Here is a 16,810-nt window from a genome sequence, read left to right as displayed (position 1 = left end):
TATAGTGCTCCAGTGAACATGCAAGTGCATATGGCTTTTTGACAGAACGATTCATTTTTCTTTATTTTCCTTTATTTCATTAAAAACATTATAATTGAAATGACTGTTAGCATGAATTATTTTAGTCTTACAATAAATAGTCGTAGTTACTGGACGCAATGACTCAAGCCTGTGATCCCAGCATTTTGGCAGGCTGAGGTGGGCAGATCACAAGGTCAGGAGATCGAGACCATCCTGGCCAACATGTTGAAATCCCGTCTCTACTAAAAATACAAAAATTAGCTGGGCATGGTGGCGCCTGTGCCTGTAATCCCAGCTACTCAGGAAGCTGAGGCAGGAGAATTGCTTGGACCAGGGAATTGGAGGTTGCAGTGAGCCGAGATCGTGCCACTGCACTCCAGCCTAGCAACAGAGCGAGACTTCATCTAAAAAAAAAATAGTCATGGTTGGGGGAGTTCTGTTTTAGGAAGGTGCAGGGATGTTTTAAGCTTCATGAAGGTAAGGTTATATCATAAAATTAGGGCCGGGCCCAGTGGCTCACGCCTATAATCCCAGCACTTTGGGAGGCCAAGGCAGGCGGATTACAAGGTCAGGAGTTCGAGACCAGCCTGGCCAATATGGTGAAACCCCGTCTCTACTAAAAATACAAAAATTAGCCGGGCGTGGTGGTGGGTGCCTGTAGTCCCAGCTACTCGGGAGGCTGAGGCAGGAGAATAGCTTGAACCCAGGAGGCGGAGGTTGCAGTGAGCCAAGATCCCGCCACTGCACTCCAGCCTGGGCGACAGAGTGAGACACTGCCTCAAAAAAGAATAATTAAAAAAAATAAAATTAAGTCTGTATTAGCTGCATGACAGATATTCGGTGAAAAAATGCAGTAGTGGGACTACTGGGTCAAATGGTAGTTCTGTTTTAAGTTCTTTGAGAAATCTCCCAACTGCTCTCTACAGTGACTTAACTAAAATTACATTCCCACTAACAGTATATAGCATTCCCTTTTCTCTACAACCTCTCCAACATCTGTTCTTTTTTTTTTTTTTGTCTTTTTAATAATAGTCATTCTGACTGGTGGGAGATGGTATCTCATTGTGGTTTTGACTTGCATTTCTCAGATGATTAGTGATGTGGAACATTTTCCCATATATTTCTTGCCTACATATATGTCTGCTTTGGAGAAGAGAAGTGTCTGTTCATGTCCTTTGCCTATTTTTCAATGGAGTTTTTGGTTTTTGCATGTTGAATTAAGTTCCTTACAGATTCTGAATATTAGACCTTTGTCGGATGCATGGTTTGCGGATGTTTTCTCCCAGACTATAAGTTGTCTGTTTACTCTGTTGATAGTTTCTTTTGCTGTGCAGATGCTCTTTAGTATAATTAGGTCCCACTTGTCAATTTTTGTTTTTGTTGCGATTGCTTTTGGGCATTTAGTCATAAATTCGTTGCTAAGGCCAATGTCCAGAATGATATCTCCTAGGTTTTGTAGGATTTTTTTTCTTTTTTTTTTTTGGGTAGGAGTCTCGCCCTGTCACCCAGGCTGGAGTGACTGCAATGGTGCGATCTTGGCTCACTGCATCCTCCGCCTCCTGGATTCAAGCGGTTCTCCTGCCTCAGCCTCCCAAGTAGCTGGGACTACAGATGCACACCACCACGCCCAGCTAATTTTTGTATTTTTAGTAGAGACAGGGTTTCACCGTGTTGGTCAGGATGGTCTCGATCTCCTGACCTCGTGATCCTCCCACCTTGACCTCCCGAAGTGTTGGGATTACAGGCATGAGCCACCATGCCCAGCCTCTTCTCGGCTTTTTATAGTTTTAGGTCTTATATTTATGTCTGTAATCCACCTTGAGTTAATTTTTGTATATGGTAAAATGTAGGGGCCCAGTTTCATTCTTCTGCATAAGGCTATCCAGTTATCCTAGCACCATTTATCGGATAGGTAGTTCTTTCTCCAATGCTTGTTATTGTCAATTTTGTCAAAGATCAGATGGTTGTAGCTGTGTGGCTTTAGTTTTGGGTTCTCTATCCTGTTCCATTGCTTCATGTCTGTAATATGCTGTTTTGGTTAGTATAGCCTTGTAGTATAGTTTGAAGTGGAGTAGTGTGATTTTTCCAGCTTTGTTATTTTTACTTAGGATTGCTTTGACTGTTCAGGCTCTTTTGGTTCCATATGAATTTTAGAATAGTTTGTTCTAATTCTGTGAAAAATTACATTGGTAGTTTGATAGGAATAGCATTGAATCTGTAGATGCTTTGGACAGTATGGCTTTGTTTGTTTTTGAATCGGAGCCTTGCTCTGTTGCCTAGGCTGGAGTGCGGTGGCGTGATCTCAGCTCACTGCAACCTCTGCTTCCCGGGTTCAAGTGATTCTCCTGCCTCAGCCTCCCAAATAACTGGGATTACCGGCGCCCACCACCGCGCCCAGCTAATTTTTGTATTTGTTTTGTTTTGTTTTTTTGAGACGGAGTCTCGCTCTGTGGCCCAGGCTGGAGTGCAGTGGCCGGATCTCAGCTCTCTGCAAGCTCCGCCTCCCGGGTTCACGCCATTCTCCTGCCTCAGCCTCCAGAGTAGCTGGGACTACAGGCGCCTGCCACCACGCCTGGCTAATTTTTTGTATTTTTTAGTAGAGACGGGGTTTCACCGTGTTAGCCAGGATGGTCTCGATCTCCTCGCCTGGTGATTTGCCTGCCTCGGCCTCCCAAAGTGCTGGGATTACAGGCATGAGCCACCGCGCCCGGCCTGTATTTTTAGTAGAAACCAGGTTTCACCATGTTGGCCAGGCTGGTTTCAAACCCCTTACCTCAAGTGATCCCCCCGCCTCAGCCTCCCAAAGTGCTGGGATTACAGACATGAGCCACCGTGCCCGGCCCCATTTTAACAATATTGATTCTTTGATCCATGAGCATGCGATGTTTTTCCAGTGGTTTGTTATCACCTATTATTTCTGTCAGCAATGTTTTATAGTTCTCTTTGTAGAGACCTCCTTGGTTAGATGTATTCCAAGGTTTTGATGTGTGTGTCTGTGTGTCTGTCTAGGGTAAATGGGATTGTATTCTTGATTTGGCTCTCAGCTTGAACATTATTGATGTATAGAAATGCTACTGATTTTTGTTCATTGATTTTGTATCCTGAAACATTACTGAAGTCGTTTATCAGCTCTAGGTGCCTTTTAGTGGAATCTGTTGGGGTTTCTAGGTTTAGAATCGTATTATTAGCAAAGAGATAATTTGTCATTTTTTCCTATTCGGATGCCTTTTCTTTCTCTTGCCTGATTGCTCTGACTAGGACTTCCTCCTTTAAATTTTAAGTGTACTTTCACCATCCTAGTTCTGTGCTGTCTTCTTTTTAATCTTTTGATAGTTTTTCTTTTTTTTGGAAACAGGGTCTCACTCTGTTGAACAGGCTGGAGTGCAGTTGTGTGAGTCACGGCTCACTTCAGCCTCAACCTCCTATACTCAAGCAACCTTCCCACCTCAGCCTCCTAAATAGCTGGGACTACAGGTACAAGGCACCACACTTGGCTGATTAATTTTCTTGTAGAGACAGGGTCTTGCTATGTTGCCCAGGCTGGTCTTGAATTCCTGGACTCAAGTGATCCTCTCAAAGTGCTGGGATTGCAGCCATGAGCCCTTGTACCCAGCCAGTAGTTTTTCATTTTCACATTCCTCATCTCAATTTTTTCTTTCCTAGTCACTCCTATTTCCATTGTGTCTCTTTTGGTCGTTTTTGTGTAGCAATGAATATAAATAAATAGCCCTAATGGCTAGCAGAAAATGTTTTTTTTTAATTGACTATAATTCTGATTATGCCCAATTTACCAGTTGTTAAATGGATTATATGTCCTTTTCATGTTTCACTTGGTAAGTGAAATTGTGAACATCATGTAGCAGTTATCATTTTTTGATTTTACAAAATGGCAGACAAAATGAGTAAAGTTTAATTTCTCTTTACTCCTGTCTCCAATTTCAGTTCTCTTTCCAGAGATAACCACTATTACTAGTTTGGCATAAATCTTTCCAGACCTTTATACGTAATCATGCTTCTGTGTAATATAGAATTATATATTTGTATTAGCATATTTATTATATTTTACATAAATGGTATACTGTTTATTGTGTTCTACAGCTTACCTTTTTGGTTTTTTTAGAGACGAAATCTCACTCTGTTGCCAGGCTGGCGCGATTTCAGCTCACTGCAACCTCCTTCTCCTGGTTCAGGCAATTCTCTGCCTTGGCCTCCCGAGTAGCTGGGATTACAGGCCCAGCTAATTCTTGTATTTTTAGTAGAGATGGAATTTCACCATGTTGGCCCGGCTGGTCTCGAACTCCTGACCTCATGTGATCCACCCACCTCAGCCTACCAAAGCGCTGGGACTACAGGCGTGGGCCACTGCGCCTGGCCAGCTTACCTTTTTCATTGATGTGTTTGGAGATCTTTCCATGTTAAAGCATACAGAGGTACTTTAAAATATCAGATTTTCAGTTACTTTTGTTAATTATACTACAGTCTCTTCTAATAGACTGTAAAGGCTTCTTGATAATAGAATCCATGTCTTAATCATTATTATGTTTCTCAGAGCACCTAATACTTAGTTAGCATAATATAAATTAGTCAAACTTCTGTCTCTTTTTTCTATTGTCATTCCTTTCTGGTCCTTCTAAATAAAACAGTGGGCTAAATTGTACTCAAATATGCTTCTTTTTCCACTTTTTTTGGTTAACATATAGTATTCTGTTGTTTAACACAAGGGTCACAAATTGGGGAGTCCAGTTGGGGAGCTTCAATGTGGTCAGGTCATAGAGAAGGCAGAGGTTTAGGATGATACTCGAGCCTGCATATCCTGATTTGAGGATGTGGCTAGTGCTCAAATCCGGCCAGTTGTTGCTACATGAAATGTTGGCTGAGAAAACCAATATAATGTAGCGGGAAAGCACTCAGCCTACTTCGCTGAATGCTATCCCACTGCTTGCTTTATAAATGTGGACAAGGTACTTAATCACTGTGCCTCTGTTTCCTCATCTCTAAAATATAAATAGTAATAGTGCCTGTCTTTTTTTGTGAAGATTAAATGAATTTCAAAATGTAAAAAAAAATTAGGACAGAGTTAGCACATAGTAATTGGCATAGATACCACATTTTACCAACTTTGAGATGCACATTAGCATTTAAACCTCTTTGAAATCAGGATACATCTTGTAATTGTAATTGGGGGTATGTCTTTTTTCTTCGTGATTCATTAAAAAGATGGGGGGGTCTTAAAATTGATGGCTTCTTCAGTTGTACAAAATAAGAGTGTTAGCTACCATTAGCTGTCAGACTGATGTTTTTCAAGAAAAGATATAAATTTGAGGCCGAGCTCTGTGTTGCATGAGTGTAGTCCCAGCTACTTGTTAGGCTGAGGTGGGAAAATTGCTTGAGCCCAGGAGTTCAAAGATGCAGTGAGCTATGAATAGTGCCACTGCACTCCAGCCTGTACAGCAGAGCAAGAAGATCCTGACTCTAAAAAAAGAACAGTAAAGAAAACATAGAAATCTGGATTTTTAAATGCTGGCTGAATATTTTAAATGCTGTATGAATCAAATAGATTTTTCAAATAATATAGTAAATATAATACACTATTATTATTATTGTTATTTTGAGTCGGAATCTTGCTTTATCGCCGAGGCTGGAGTGCAGTGGCATGATCTCACTGCAACCTCCGCCTCCCAGGTTCAAGCAATTCTCCTGCCTCAGCCTCCTGAGTAGCTGGGATCGCGGGCATGTGCCACCACACCCAGCTAATTTTTAATTTTTGTATTTTTAGTAGAGACAGAGTTTCACCATGTTGGCCAAGCTGGTCTCAAACTCCTGACCTCGTGATCTGCCTGCCTCGGCCTCCCAGAGTGCTGGGATTACAGGCATGAGTCATTGTGCCCAGCTAATGCACTATTTTGTTTTTAATTCTATAAAATTAAGTTGGGGGCCGGGTACAGTAAATCATGCCCGTAATCCCAGCACTTTGGGAGGCCAAGGCCAGTGGATCACCCAAGGTCAGGAGTACAAGACCAGCCTGGCCAACGTGGTAAAACCCTGTCTCTACTAATAATATAAAAATTAGCTGGGCGTGGTGGCACCTGCATGTAAGCCCAGCTACTTGGGAGGCTGAGGCAGGAGGATTGTTGGAATCTAGGAGGCGGAAGTTGCAGTGAGCCAAGATGGCTCCACTGCACTCCAGCCTGGACGACAGAGTGAGACTTCATCTCAAAAAAGAAAAAAAAAAAGAAAATTAAGTTTTTTTGTTTGTTTGTTTTGAGACAGGGTCTCAGTCTGTCTTGCAGGTTGGAGTGCAGTGGCATAAACATGGGTTACAGTGGCCTCAACCTCCTGGCTTTAAGTGATCCTCCCATGTCAGCCTCCTGAGTAGCTATGACCACAGGTGTACAACACAATGCTTGGCTGATTTTTTCAACATTTTTATGGAGATAGAGGTCTCACCATGTTGCCCAGGCTGTTCTTGAACTCCTGGGCTCAAGCAGTCTTGCTGACTTAACTCCCCAAAGTGTTGGGATTGTAGGTGAGAGCTGCTGTGCTGGGCCAATTTTTTTTTTTTTTTTTAATCCTTTAAGTTCTGTCGGACCTGACTGGCCAAGTGTTGTTTTGTTTTTGTTTTTGTTTTATTTTTTGGTTTTTTTTTTGAAGTCTTGCCCTATTGCCCAGGCTAGTGTGCAATGGCACAAACTGGGCTCACAGCAATCTCCACCTTCCAGGTTCAAGCAATTCTCCTGCCTCAGCCTCCCAAGTAGCTGGCATTACAGGTACCCACCACCATGCCCAGCTAATTTTTTGTATCTTTAGTAGAGACAGGGTTTCACCAAGTTCGCCAGGCTGGTCTCGAACTCCTGACCTCGTAATCCGCCCGCCTCGACCTCCCAAAGCTCTGAGATTACAGGCGTGAGCCACTGCGCCTGGCCAAGTTTTTTTAAAGTGTTGTAAATTTTGAGCTTTAAGTAATCTTAGATTTATTTTACTTTATCTTTCCATTTTGCAGATAATGAATTTTACTTGAAAAGATTATATTTAAGGGACAGTCCATCCTCATTATTTGTCAGTTTCTTATTTGCAAATTCACCTACTCACTAAAATAATTTGTATCGCACAAATCAGTACTTGGAGCACTTTATGGTTGTTTGTAGATGGTACGGAGCAGTGAAAAATTTGATTCTCCCAACATAAACATCTCCAACTGAGGTCAAAGAAGGTGATGCTTTGCCTTCTTGTTTCAGTTCTCATACTGCAAATGTGTCCTTTCATGGTCTGTTTAGTGTTACGCTTTTTGCATTTTTGTATTTTTTCTTTTTTTTTTGAGACAGAATCTGACCCTGTCACCCAGGGTGGAGTGCAGTGGAGTGATCTCGGCTCACTGCAACCTCTTCCTCCGCCTCCCAAGTTTAAGTGATTCTTCTGCCTCAGCCTCCTGAGTAGCTGGATTTACAGTTGTGCTGCACCACACTTGGCTAATTTTTGTATTTTTAGTAGAGATGGAATTTCACCACGTTGGCCAGGCTGGTCTCAAACTCCTGACCTCAAGTGATCCACCCACCTCAGCTTCCCAAAGTGCTGGGATTACAGGTGTGAGCCACCACGCCCAGCCTCATCTTTGATTTGTTTTGTTTGGGATTTCCCTATTAAAAATAGACCCCGTGTAGTGTTGTCTAGTGTTCCTAAGCACAAGAAGACTGTGATGTTTCTTACAGAGATGATATGTATATTAGGTAAGCATCACTGAGGCCTGAGTTATAGTGCTGTTGGCCATGAAATCAATATTAATGGTCAAGGATGTGTATTAAATAAGATGTCTTTGGCCACATGAAGTAGCTGACACCTGTAATCCTAGCACTTTGGGAGACTGAGGCAGGAGAACCACTTGAGCTCACTAGTTCAAGATCAGCCTGGGCAACATAGTGACACCTCATCTCTAAAAAAATTTTTAAAAAGGTGTCTTTAAGCAGAAATATACGTAAAAGGTTTTATATTGATCACTTGATGAAAATGTGATCAGAGGCTTGCAGCAAACTAACCCTGTATTTTCTCCAGGAGCAATGGGTTTTGTTTTTAGAGACAGGGTCTCACTCTGTTTCCCAGTCTGGAGTTCAGTGGCACGACTATCTATGGCTCACTGCAGTCTCAAATTGCTGGGCTCAAGCGATCCTCCTGCCTCAACCTCCTGAGTAGCTAGGACTACAGGCACTCGCCACCATGCCTGATTAATTTTTAAATTTCTTATAAAGACAGGATCTAGCTGTGTTGCCCAGGCTGATCACAAATTCCTGGCCTCAAGCAATCCTCCTCTTCAGCCTCCCAGAGCTCTGAGATTACAGATGTGAGCTACTGCACGTGGCCTAGGAGCAGTGGTTTGGTATTCACTAATTCAGTGTTCATGGTAACTTTATAAAACATAGCTACCTCAAATAGCAACAAACACTTGTATTTTAAAGCAGATGAATAGTAAGTCCATCAGGTGGTATTTTAGAGTAGGTAATAAAAGCAAGATCTATTATGGAAATTTCTTTAATTTTTTTCTCTTTATTGAAGCAAATAGGGAAATATGCTTGTTCTAAATAATCCAAATCAGTATATAGTCTAAAATTGCCTCTTTCTTCCTTCACAATCTTACTTCACATCACTGGAAGTAATCTCTTTGGTGTACATCCTTCCAGAGTGTTGTCTTTTTTATTTACCAACATATATATTTACACAAATGAGTTTCTTTTTAAAAATCTGTAACTGTGATAGTTCTTGGAAGCTCAGTGTTGGGGCTAAATTCTGAGAAATGCATCATTAGGCAGTTTTGTTGTGCAAACGTCCTAGAGTGTACTTAAAGCAAACCTGGATATTATAGCCTACTACTCACCTAAGCTGTATGGTGTAGCCTATTGCTTCTGGGCCATAAACCTGTATAGCACGTTACTGTAATGAATACCGTAGGCAATTATAACGTAATAGTAAATATTTGTGTATGTATGCATCTAAACATAGAAAAGGTACAGTAAAAATGTGGCATAAAAGATAGTAAATAATATGCCTGTATAGGTCACTTAATCATGAATAGAGCTTGCAGGACCGGAAGTTGCTCTGGATGTCAGGTGAGTGGTGAATGAATGTGAAGACCAAGGACATTATATAAAGTACACTTTATAAACACTGTACACTTACGGCTACACTAAATTCATTTAAAAAAAAATTTTCTTAATCTTATTTTGCCATCTTCCTCTCCCTTCCCCTTGCTATAGTTTGAGTTGTTAAAGGCGCCTAATCGCCAGCAGCTTCAAGTTCTAGGCCAGGAGATGGAGAAAGAGGAACGAAGAACAAATAGCTTCCTTTAGGGACATGAACTTAAAGATACTCACAACTCATTGGCCAGAATGTATTCCAGTTTCTGTCCATGCCTAGCTGCAAGGAAGTCCTGAAAATAGTGTGTAGGTAGACAGCCATGTGCCCAGCTAAAGCACAGAGACATGTAATAACTGAAAGATAGAAGGATAGAATGGACTGAGTTATACTGCACTGAGTTGGTTTTTCAAGTAGGAAATAAATGGAATAATAGTTTTGAGATCTACAGTTTCTGAATAGAAACTAAGCATATTTGTGAACAGAATTTTTGTTTGGTAAATATCAACAGAAAAATACAGACTTGTGTATAGACTAAAACATGACTAGGTCTTTGTAGGGTTTGGAACATAAGTAATATGTTTTCCTTTCATTTGGCTTCAGTTGTCTGTGAAGAGTAGCAAACATACCACTTTCTTATAGAGAGATCACTTTTTCAGAAACTTCAACCATCTGGAATATTGTTGAGAGGTAATAAGGCCTCAAGGTAGCAAAAGTATAAGTTGCATATCTGTGTTCTCAATCTTGATTTCAAGCTTGAGTAATTTTGGGGTATAGATGTATTACTATTGAACTTAATTAGTACCTTGCTTAGTAGCAAATTTAAATCTGCAATATTTGAATGGTCCATTAGAGGCATAAGTGTTGGAAATGATAGCCAAAAGCCTGATAGGATAAAATAGTAATACAAGGAAGAATAATACAAAGAAATCATAAGCTTGATAATAATAAAATTTGCTAACATTTATTGAAGATTCATAGGTGCCAGGTATTATATAAAGCCTTTTATATGTATTCTTTCATTTAATATCTAAGACATCCTCTATATCATATAGAGGAGGATTTAGGTTTATATGCTAAGAAAGCTCATAATTACATTCTTCTTTATGAAGACAGAGAAGCATGTAACTAATTTCAGATTACCATCAGAAATCACAAATGAAAAGACCATTTTGGTGCTTGACAGAGGTATCTGAAAGAGCTCAGTCTAATGGTTCTAGGTAAATAAGTTGTTCTTTTAAAAATTATTGCTGTATTTTAAGACAGGGTCTTGCTGTGTCATCCAGGCTGAAGTACAGTGACGCATCCATAACCACAGCTCACTGTAGCCTCAAACTTCTGGGCTCAAGCAGTCCTCCCACTTCAGCCTCTGGAGTAGCTAGGACTACAAACATACCACCACACCCACTTAATTTTTAAATTTTCTGTAGAGATGGGATCTCACTATGTTGCCTGGGCTGGGCTTGAGTTCCTAGCTTCAAGCAGTCCTCCCGCGTCAGTATCCCAAAGTGTTGAGATTTACAGATGTAAGCCACCATGCCCAGCCATAAGTTGTTCTTATATTCACCTTTGACTCTTAAAGGTTTGGAATATGGTTGACTGATTTGGGTTTAGTTATTTTAAGTCACTAGTAGGAAAGTTCTCATTAAAATCCCCAATTGAGATTTACTTTACTTAACATTAAAACTCAACATATTTTATTTAAGAATAAAAGTGATTCATCCATGTATTTTTTAAAACCACACCAAATTTAAAAGATAAAAAGTATGTTTATGTTCTCAAAAATAGTCTTGATACATATTTACCCCAACTCAGGAATGATGAATTTCATTTTTATATGTAAAAAAATACACTTTAAAATAGTTATTAATTTTAATATTTTTAAGGTATATTTTGCAACTACCAAAAAAATTAGTGATTTGCTTATTAATCAGAGCCCATTGAAGCAGATAAGGAAATTCATTAGGAAAACTTTTTTTATTTAGCAGTTTAAATCTTGGATATTCTTATTTTTTTTCACATTGTTTTAAATCAGTCATCATTGCCAGAGATACTAGGCATTTAAAAGTATTTTAAAAGGGAAAGTTTTTATGTTTTAGAAGGTCTCTCAGTGTATTTTAATAGAACCTATATATGTATATGAGTGTTCGAATATATATAAATTAAACATTATTGTTTTGATTCATAGATATATCAAGTGACTGGCCCCACAGTGTCTCATACCTGTAATCCCAGCACTTTGGGAGACTGGGTAAGGAGGATGGCTTGAGGCCAGGAGTTCAAGACCAGCCTGGGCAGCATAGTGAGACCCCCTATCTCTACAAAACAAAAAATTAGCTGGGCACAGTGGCTTGTGCCTATAGTTCCAGCTACTCTGGAGGCTGAGGTGGGAGGATGGCTTGAAGCCAGGAGTTTGAGTTTACAGTGAGGCACAGTCATGTCACTGTACTCCAGCCTGGGTGACAGAGTTAGATGCTGCCTCTAAAAAATAAAATATATAAAGCTTAAAAACTCAAATAGAGATCAGGCACAGTGGCTCACGCCTGTAATCCTAGCACTTTGGGAGGCCAGAGTTGGTGGATCACTTGAGGCCAGGAGTTCAAGACCAGCCTGGCCAACAAGGTGAAACCCTATCTCTACTAAAAATACAAAACTAGCCCAGCGTGGTGGCACACACTTGTAATCCCAGCTGCTTTGGAGGCTGAGGCCGAGAATCACTTGAACCCAGGAGGCAGAGGTTGCAGTGAGTCAAGATCATACCACTGCACTCCAGCCTGGGCGACAGAGCAAAATCCTGTCTCCAAAGATAAAAAAAAAAATAAAACCCTCAAATAGACCAGTTTTCTTACTCTGAATAAAATGTGCTGATTTCTACATTTAAAAATGTACAAACAATTACAAAATTATTTTCTTCTTCTTTCTCATATTGTCTCATGAACTACTAATCATTTAATTCACTACTTATTCCTTAATTCTTTTTTTTTTTTTTTTTTGAGGTGATTATCATTATTATTGTTATTTGAGATAGGGTCTCTCTGTGTCACCCAGGCTGGAGTGCAGTGACACAGTCATTGCAAGGCTCATTGCAGCCTTGAACTCCTGGGCTCAAGCAATCCTCCCACCTTAGTCTCCCAAGTACCTGGGACTATACGCACACACTACCATGCCCAGATAATTATTTATTTGGTAGAGATGGGGGTCTCACTATGTGACCTGGCTGGTCTTGAACTGCTGGCCTCAAGCAATCTTCACACCTCAGCTTCCCAAAGTGCTGGGATTACAGGCATGAGCCACTATGCCCAGCCACCCTCCAGTATTTCTTTCTTTTTTTTTTTTTTTAACAGGCTGGAATACAGTGGTGCTATTTTGGCTCACTGCAACCTCCACCTCCCAGGCTCAAGCAATTCTTGTGCTTCAGCCTCCTGAATAGCTGAGACTACAGGCGTGCACCACCATGCCTGGCTAGTTTTTTGTACTTTTAGTAGACAGGGGGTTTTGCCACATTGCCTAGGCTGGTCTTGAACTCCTGAGCTCAGGCAGTCCACCCCTCTCAGCCTCCCAAAGTGCTGGGATTACAGGTGTGAGCCACCGCACCCAGCCATCCTCCAGTATTTCTAAAGCTAAGTTTCTACCAGTATCGAACAGCTTTTATATTTCTGCGTTTAGCAAGTAATGATTGAAGAGCATCCAGACATGGACATTTAAGGCATGGACATTTATATTTTGAGGCAAGTACCTCTATACACCAACCAAAGGTAAGATTGAGGCTAGATTCAAGCCCTGCATGGTACTGGGACTAAGAACCTCAAGGTAGATAAGAATCCCAGATCTAGAACCAGTACTTGAGGTTTAAGACTGAGAAGAAGCAGAAAATGCCTGAGGGAAAAAAAAAATTCCCATTCATAGTATCAACTATAAGCTACCTTAAAAAAACGAGCAAAAGATGTACAAGACCTAAGTAAAGGCAATTGCATTCTTGCTTTGGAAAACTATTTTGACCCAAGACATTCTTTGAGCTGAGAGTAATGAGGTTCAAGTTTTTAAGAGATAACTAAGTAGTTTTTCTAAGTGGTTAAAAAAAAATATGTGTGTGTGTGTATATAGTATATATATGTGTATATATGTGTGTGTCTCTGTGTATATATGTGTGTGTATATATGTGTGTGTATATATAGAGAGAGTAAGAAAAGTGTCAACCAGTTATTTAAGAAAGAGAAAATTATATTATTTCCAGGAATGATTTTTAAATGTGAACAGTTAGAATGAATAAAGTAAGAATGTAAAGCTAGGCTTGGTTATCCTGCTATATCTGCTATATGAAGAAATGCAAATCAGCAGTTGTAAAGACTCTTAGAAATCCTGCAGTGCACAAACCGAGTTAATTTCGTATAACCTTGTATTTCCCACTTGTTCTGTGATCGTAGGGAATCTATTAATATCTTCTGGGACACTAGAAATCTGCAAAACATATTTTGGGAAACGCTATATGTATTTGAACACCATTAATTCAGATATGTAGGGTGCAAACATTTGCATTGCCAAAATCTTAATATACAGAATCTTTAAAGAATGTAATAAACTTATACTTTCCTTTTTTTTTTTTTTTAAATGGAGAAACAAGGTCTCACTCTGTTGCTCAGGCTGGAGTGCAGTAGCGTGATCATAGCTCACTGCAGTCTCTAACTTCTGAGTTCAAGTGATCCACCTGCCTTAGCCTGCTAAGTAGCTAGGACTGCAGGCTCACACCGTCATACCCAGCTAATTTCATTTTTTGTAGAGACATGGTCTCACTATGTTGCCCAGACTGGTCTCAAACTCCTGGCCTAAAGTACATTCTTCAATAAGTTAAAATACTTGCTGTTTTATGATAGTCTTAAAAAAAAAAGAAAAGTTAAAATACTAATTGGTTGAGCTAGAAAGGACCCAAGTGTTTTTTAAACTATGTTCTTTTTTTTTTTTTTTTTTTTTGAGATGGAGTCTTGCACTGTCGCCCAGGCTGGAGTGCAGTGGAGTGATCTTGGCTCACTGCAAGCTCCACCTCCCGGGTTCAGCCCATTCTCCTGCCTCAGCCTCTCGAGTAGCTGGGACTACAGGCACCTGCCACCATGCCCAGATAATTTTTTTTGTATTTTTAATAGAGACGGGGTTTCACCATGTTAGCCAGGATGGTCTCGATCTCCTGACCTCGTGATCTGCCCACCTCGGCCTCCCAAAGTGCTAGGATTACAGGCGTGAGCCACCACGCCTGGCCTAAACTATGTAAGAACATAGTATCAGATGTTTTCCAAATATTTTCACCCAGTCTGTAGTTTACCTTTTCAGTCTCTTCATACTGTCTTTTGAACAGCAGAAGCGGGGCTGGGTACGGTGGCTCACATCTGTAATCCCAGCACTTTGGGAGGCCAATGTGGAAGAATCGCTTGAGACTAGGAGTTCAAGAGAAGACTGAGCAACATAGTTAGACCCTGTCTCTAAAAATTACAAGAAGATTAGCCAGGTGTGGTTGTGGTTGTGTGCCTGTGGGCCTAGCTACTCGAGAGGCTGAGGTGGGAGGATTGCTTGAGCACAGGAGGTTGAGGCTACGGTGAGCTGTGATTGCACCACTGTACTCCAACCTGGGAGATAGAACAAGAACCCATCTCAAAAAAAAAAAAAAAAGCAAAAGTGATGAAATCTAATTTATTACATTTTTCTTATTTATTTATTTATTTTTGAGACAGAGTCTCATTCTGTCACCAGGCTGGAGTGCAGTGGTGTGATCTCAGCTCACTGCAACCTCCGCCTCCCAGGTTCAAGTGATTCTCCTGCCTCAGCTTCCCGAGTAGCTGGGACTACAGGCACGCACTACCTCACCCAGCTAATTTTTGTATTTTTAGTAGAGACAGGGTTTCACCATGTTGGCCAGGATGGCCTCGATCTCTTGACTTTGTGATCTGCCCGCCTTGGCCTCCCAAAGTGCTGAGATTACAGGTGTGAACCACTGTGCCCATTCTACATTTTTCTTTTATGAATGTGGCATCTTAGAAGTCTTTGCCTAAATAAAGGTCACAAGGATTTTCTCATATGCTTTCTTCTAGAAGTTTTATAGTTTTAGGTTTCCAAATTCTTTTTAAATGTAATTTTATATGCACAATCTGGTACTTTTGCTTTACTGAATCCGTAATTTAAATTTAGTTTTATAACTTGCTTTTTTTCTTCTCATTACTATACCACAGTATTTTCATATCAGTAGTTAATTCTTTTGAATACCTACATGGCGTTCCATCAAAGAATGTATTACAATTGTATTAGCATGTTGTTATCTGTTTTTTCCTATTTTAATAATGTTCCAAGATTTGTTTTAAAATTCAGTTGAAATTTTGGTTTCTATAAATTATTTCATTTTATTTATTTATTTATTTATTTTTGAAACGGAGCCTCACTTTGTCACCCAGGCTGGAGTGCAGTGGCGCAATCTCGGCTCCCTGCAACCTCCGCGTGCCAGGTTCAAGCAATTCTCCTGCTTCAGTCTCCCGAGTAGCTGGGACTACAGGCACATGCCACCATGCCCGTCTAATTTTTTATATTTTTAGTAGAGACGGGATTTCACCATATTTGCCAGGTTAGTCTTGAACTCCTGACCTCAGGTGATCCACCCGCCTCGGCCTCCCAAAGTGCTGGGACTACAGGCATGAGCCACCGTGCCCGGCCAAGATGTGTTTTAAAATTCAGTTTAAATTTTGGTTTCCGCTGGGCGCAGTGGCTCACGCCTGTCATCCCAGCACTTTGGGGGGCCCAGGCGAGTGGATCGCCTGAAGTCAGGAGCTCTAGACCAGCCTGGCCAATATGGTGAAACCCTGTCTACTAAAAATACTAAAATTAGCCAGGCATGGTGGCAGGTGCCTGTAATCCCAGCTTTTCAGGGGGCCGAGGCAGTAGAATCGCTTGAACCCAGAAGGTGGAGGTTACAGTGAGTTGAGATCGCGCTGTCACACTCCAGCCTGGGAGACAAGAGCGAGACTTTGTCTCAAAAAAAAAAAAAATTTTTTTTTTGGGTTTCTATAAATTATTTTATAATGAAGCATTTCATCCTTGTATATTTTGAAGCACATTTAAAACAAAGTTTTGACATAAAGTTTTGACTTTTCTTTTCAAATATATGATGAAAATGTTAGGAAAAAGTTATGATGTAAACAATTACTATTTTAAAAATTTTAAATAACTGTCTATCTTCTATCATAACCATGTTGGATTATGCTCCCCTCCTGGTTCACACAGTCATAATAGACCTAATTAGAAAGCTATGATTTTACCAATTATTTCTTTTAATTCCTCGATTTATATGCTTTATTTTGACTTCTCTTTCAGCCCCTCCCACTTTTTAAGTCTCTGCAAAAAAAACTATTTGATCTCTGTAATGAGGTTATACTAGTACCAAATGGATAGTTAGATTTCTGAAAGACTATTTCTGTTACATCCCGTGTGCTGATTTTTTTTTTTAATTACATGGCATAAATTTAGGGGATAAAAATTTCATGTTTTTTTAGAATTATTTTAATGCCATTTTATTTTTTCATGACAGATTCAAAAGCTTTGTGACAGAGTAGCTTCATCTACTTTATTGGATGATCGAAGAAATGCCGTGCGTGCTCTCAAATCATTATCTAAGGTTTGTAACTTTGTAAATGTT

At 40.2% G+C, this 16,810-nt stretch overlaps 1 protein-coding gene across 2 annotated transcripts in view; it reads left to right on the top strand.

Moving 5' to 3' along the window:
* Positions 1-16,810, top strand: part of USO1 (USO1 vesicle transport factor) — a 90,767-nt gene that overhangs the window by 7,829 nt on the left and 66,128 nt on the right. For both annotated transcript variants that reach the window (XM_025386216.1, XM_025386215.1), the window contains exon 2: positions 16,703-16,789. In XM_025386216.1, coding sequence (XP_025242001.1) covers positions 16,703-16,789 — 87 coding nt within the window. The remainder of the gene's footprint in view (positions 1-16,702; positions 16,790-16,810) is intronic.

Source organism: Theropithecus gelada, chromosome 5, assembly GCF_003255815.1.
Source record: "Theropithecus gelada isolate Dixy chromosome 5, Tgel_1.0, whole genome shotgun sequence".
In the NCBI taxonomy this organism is placed as follows: Eukaryota; Metazoa; Chordata; class Mammalia; order Primates; family Cercopithecidae; genus Theropithecus; species Theropithecus gelada.
This window is presented reverse-complemented; position numbering and strand designations above follow the sequence as displayed.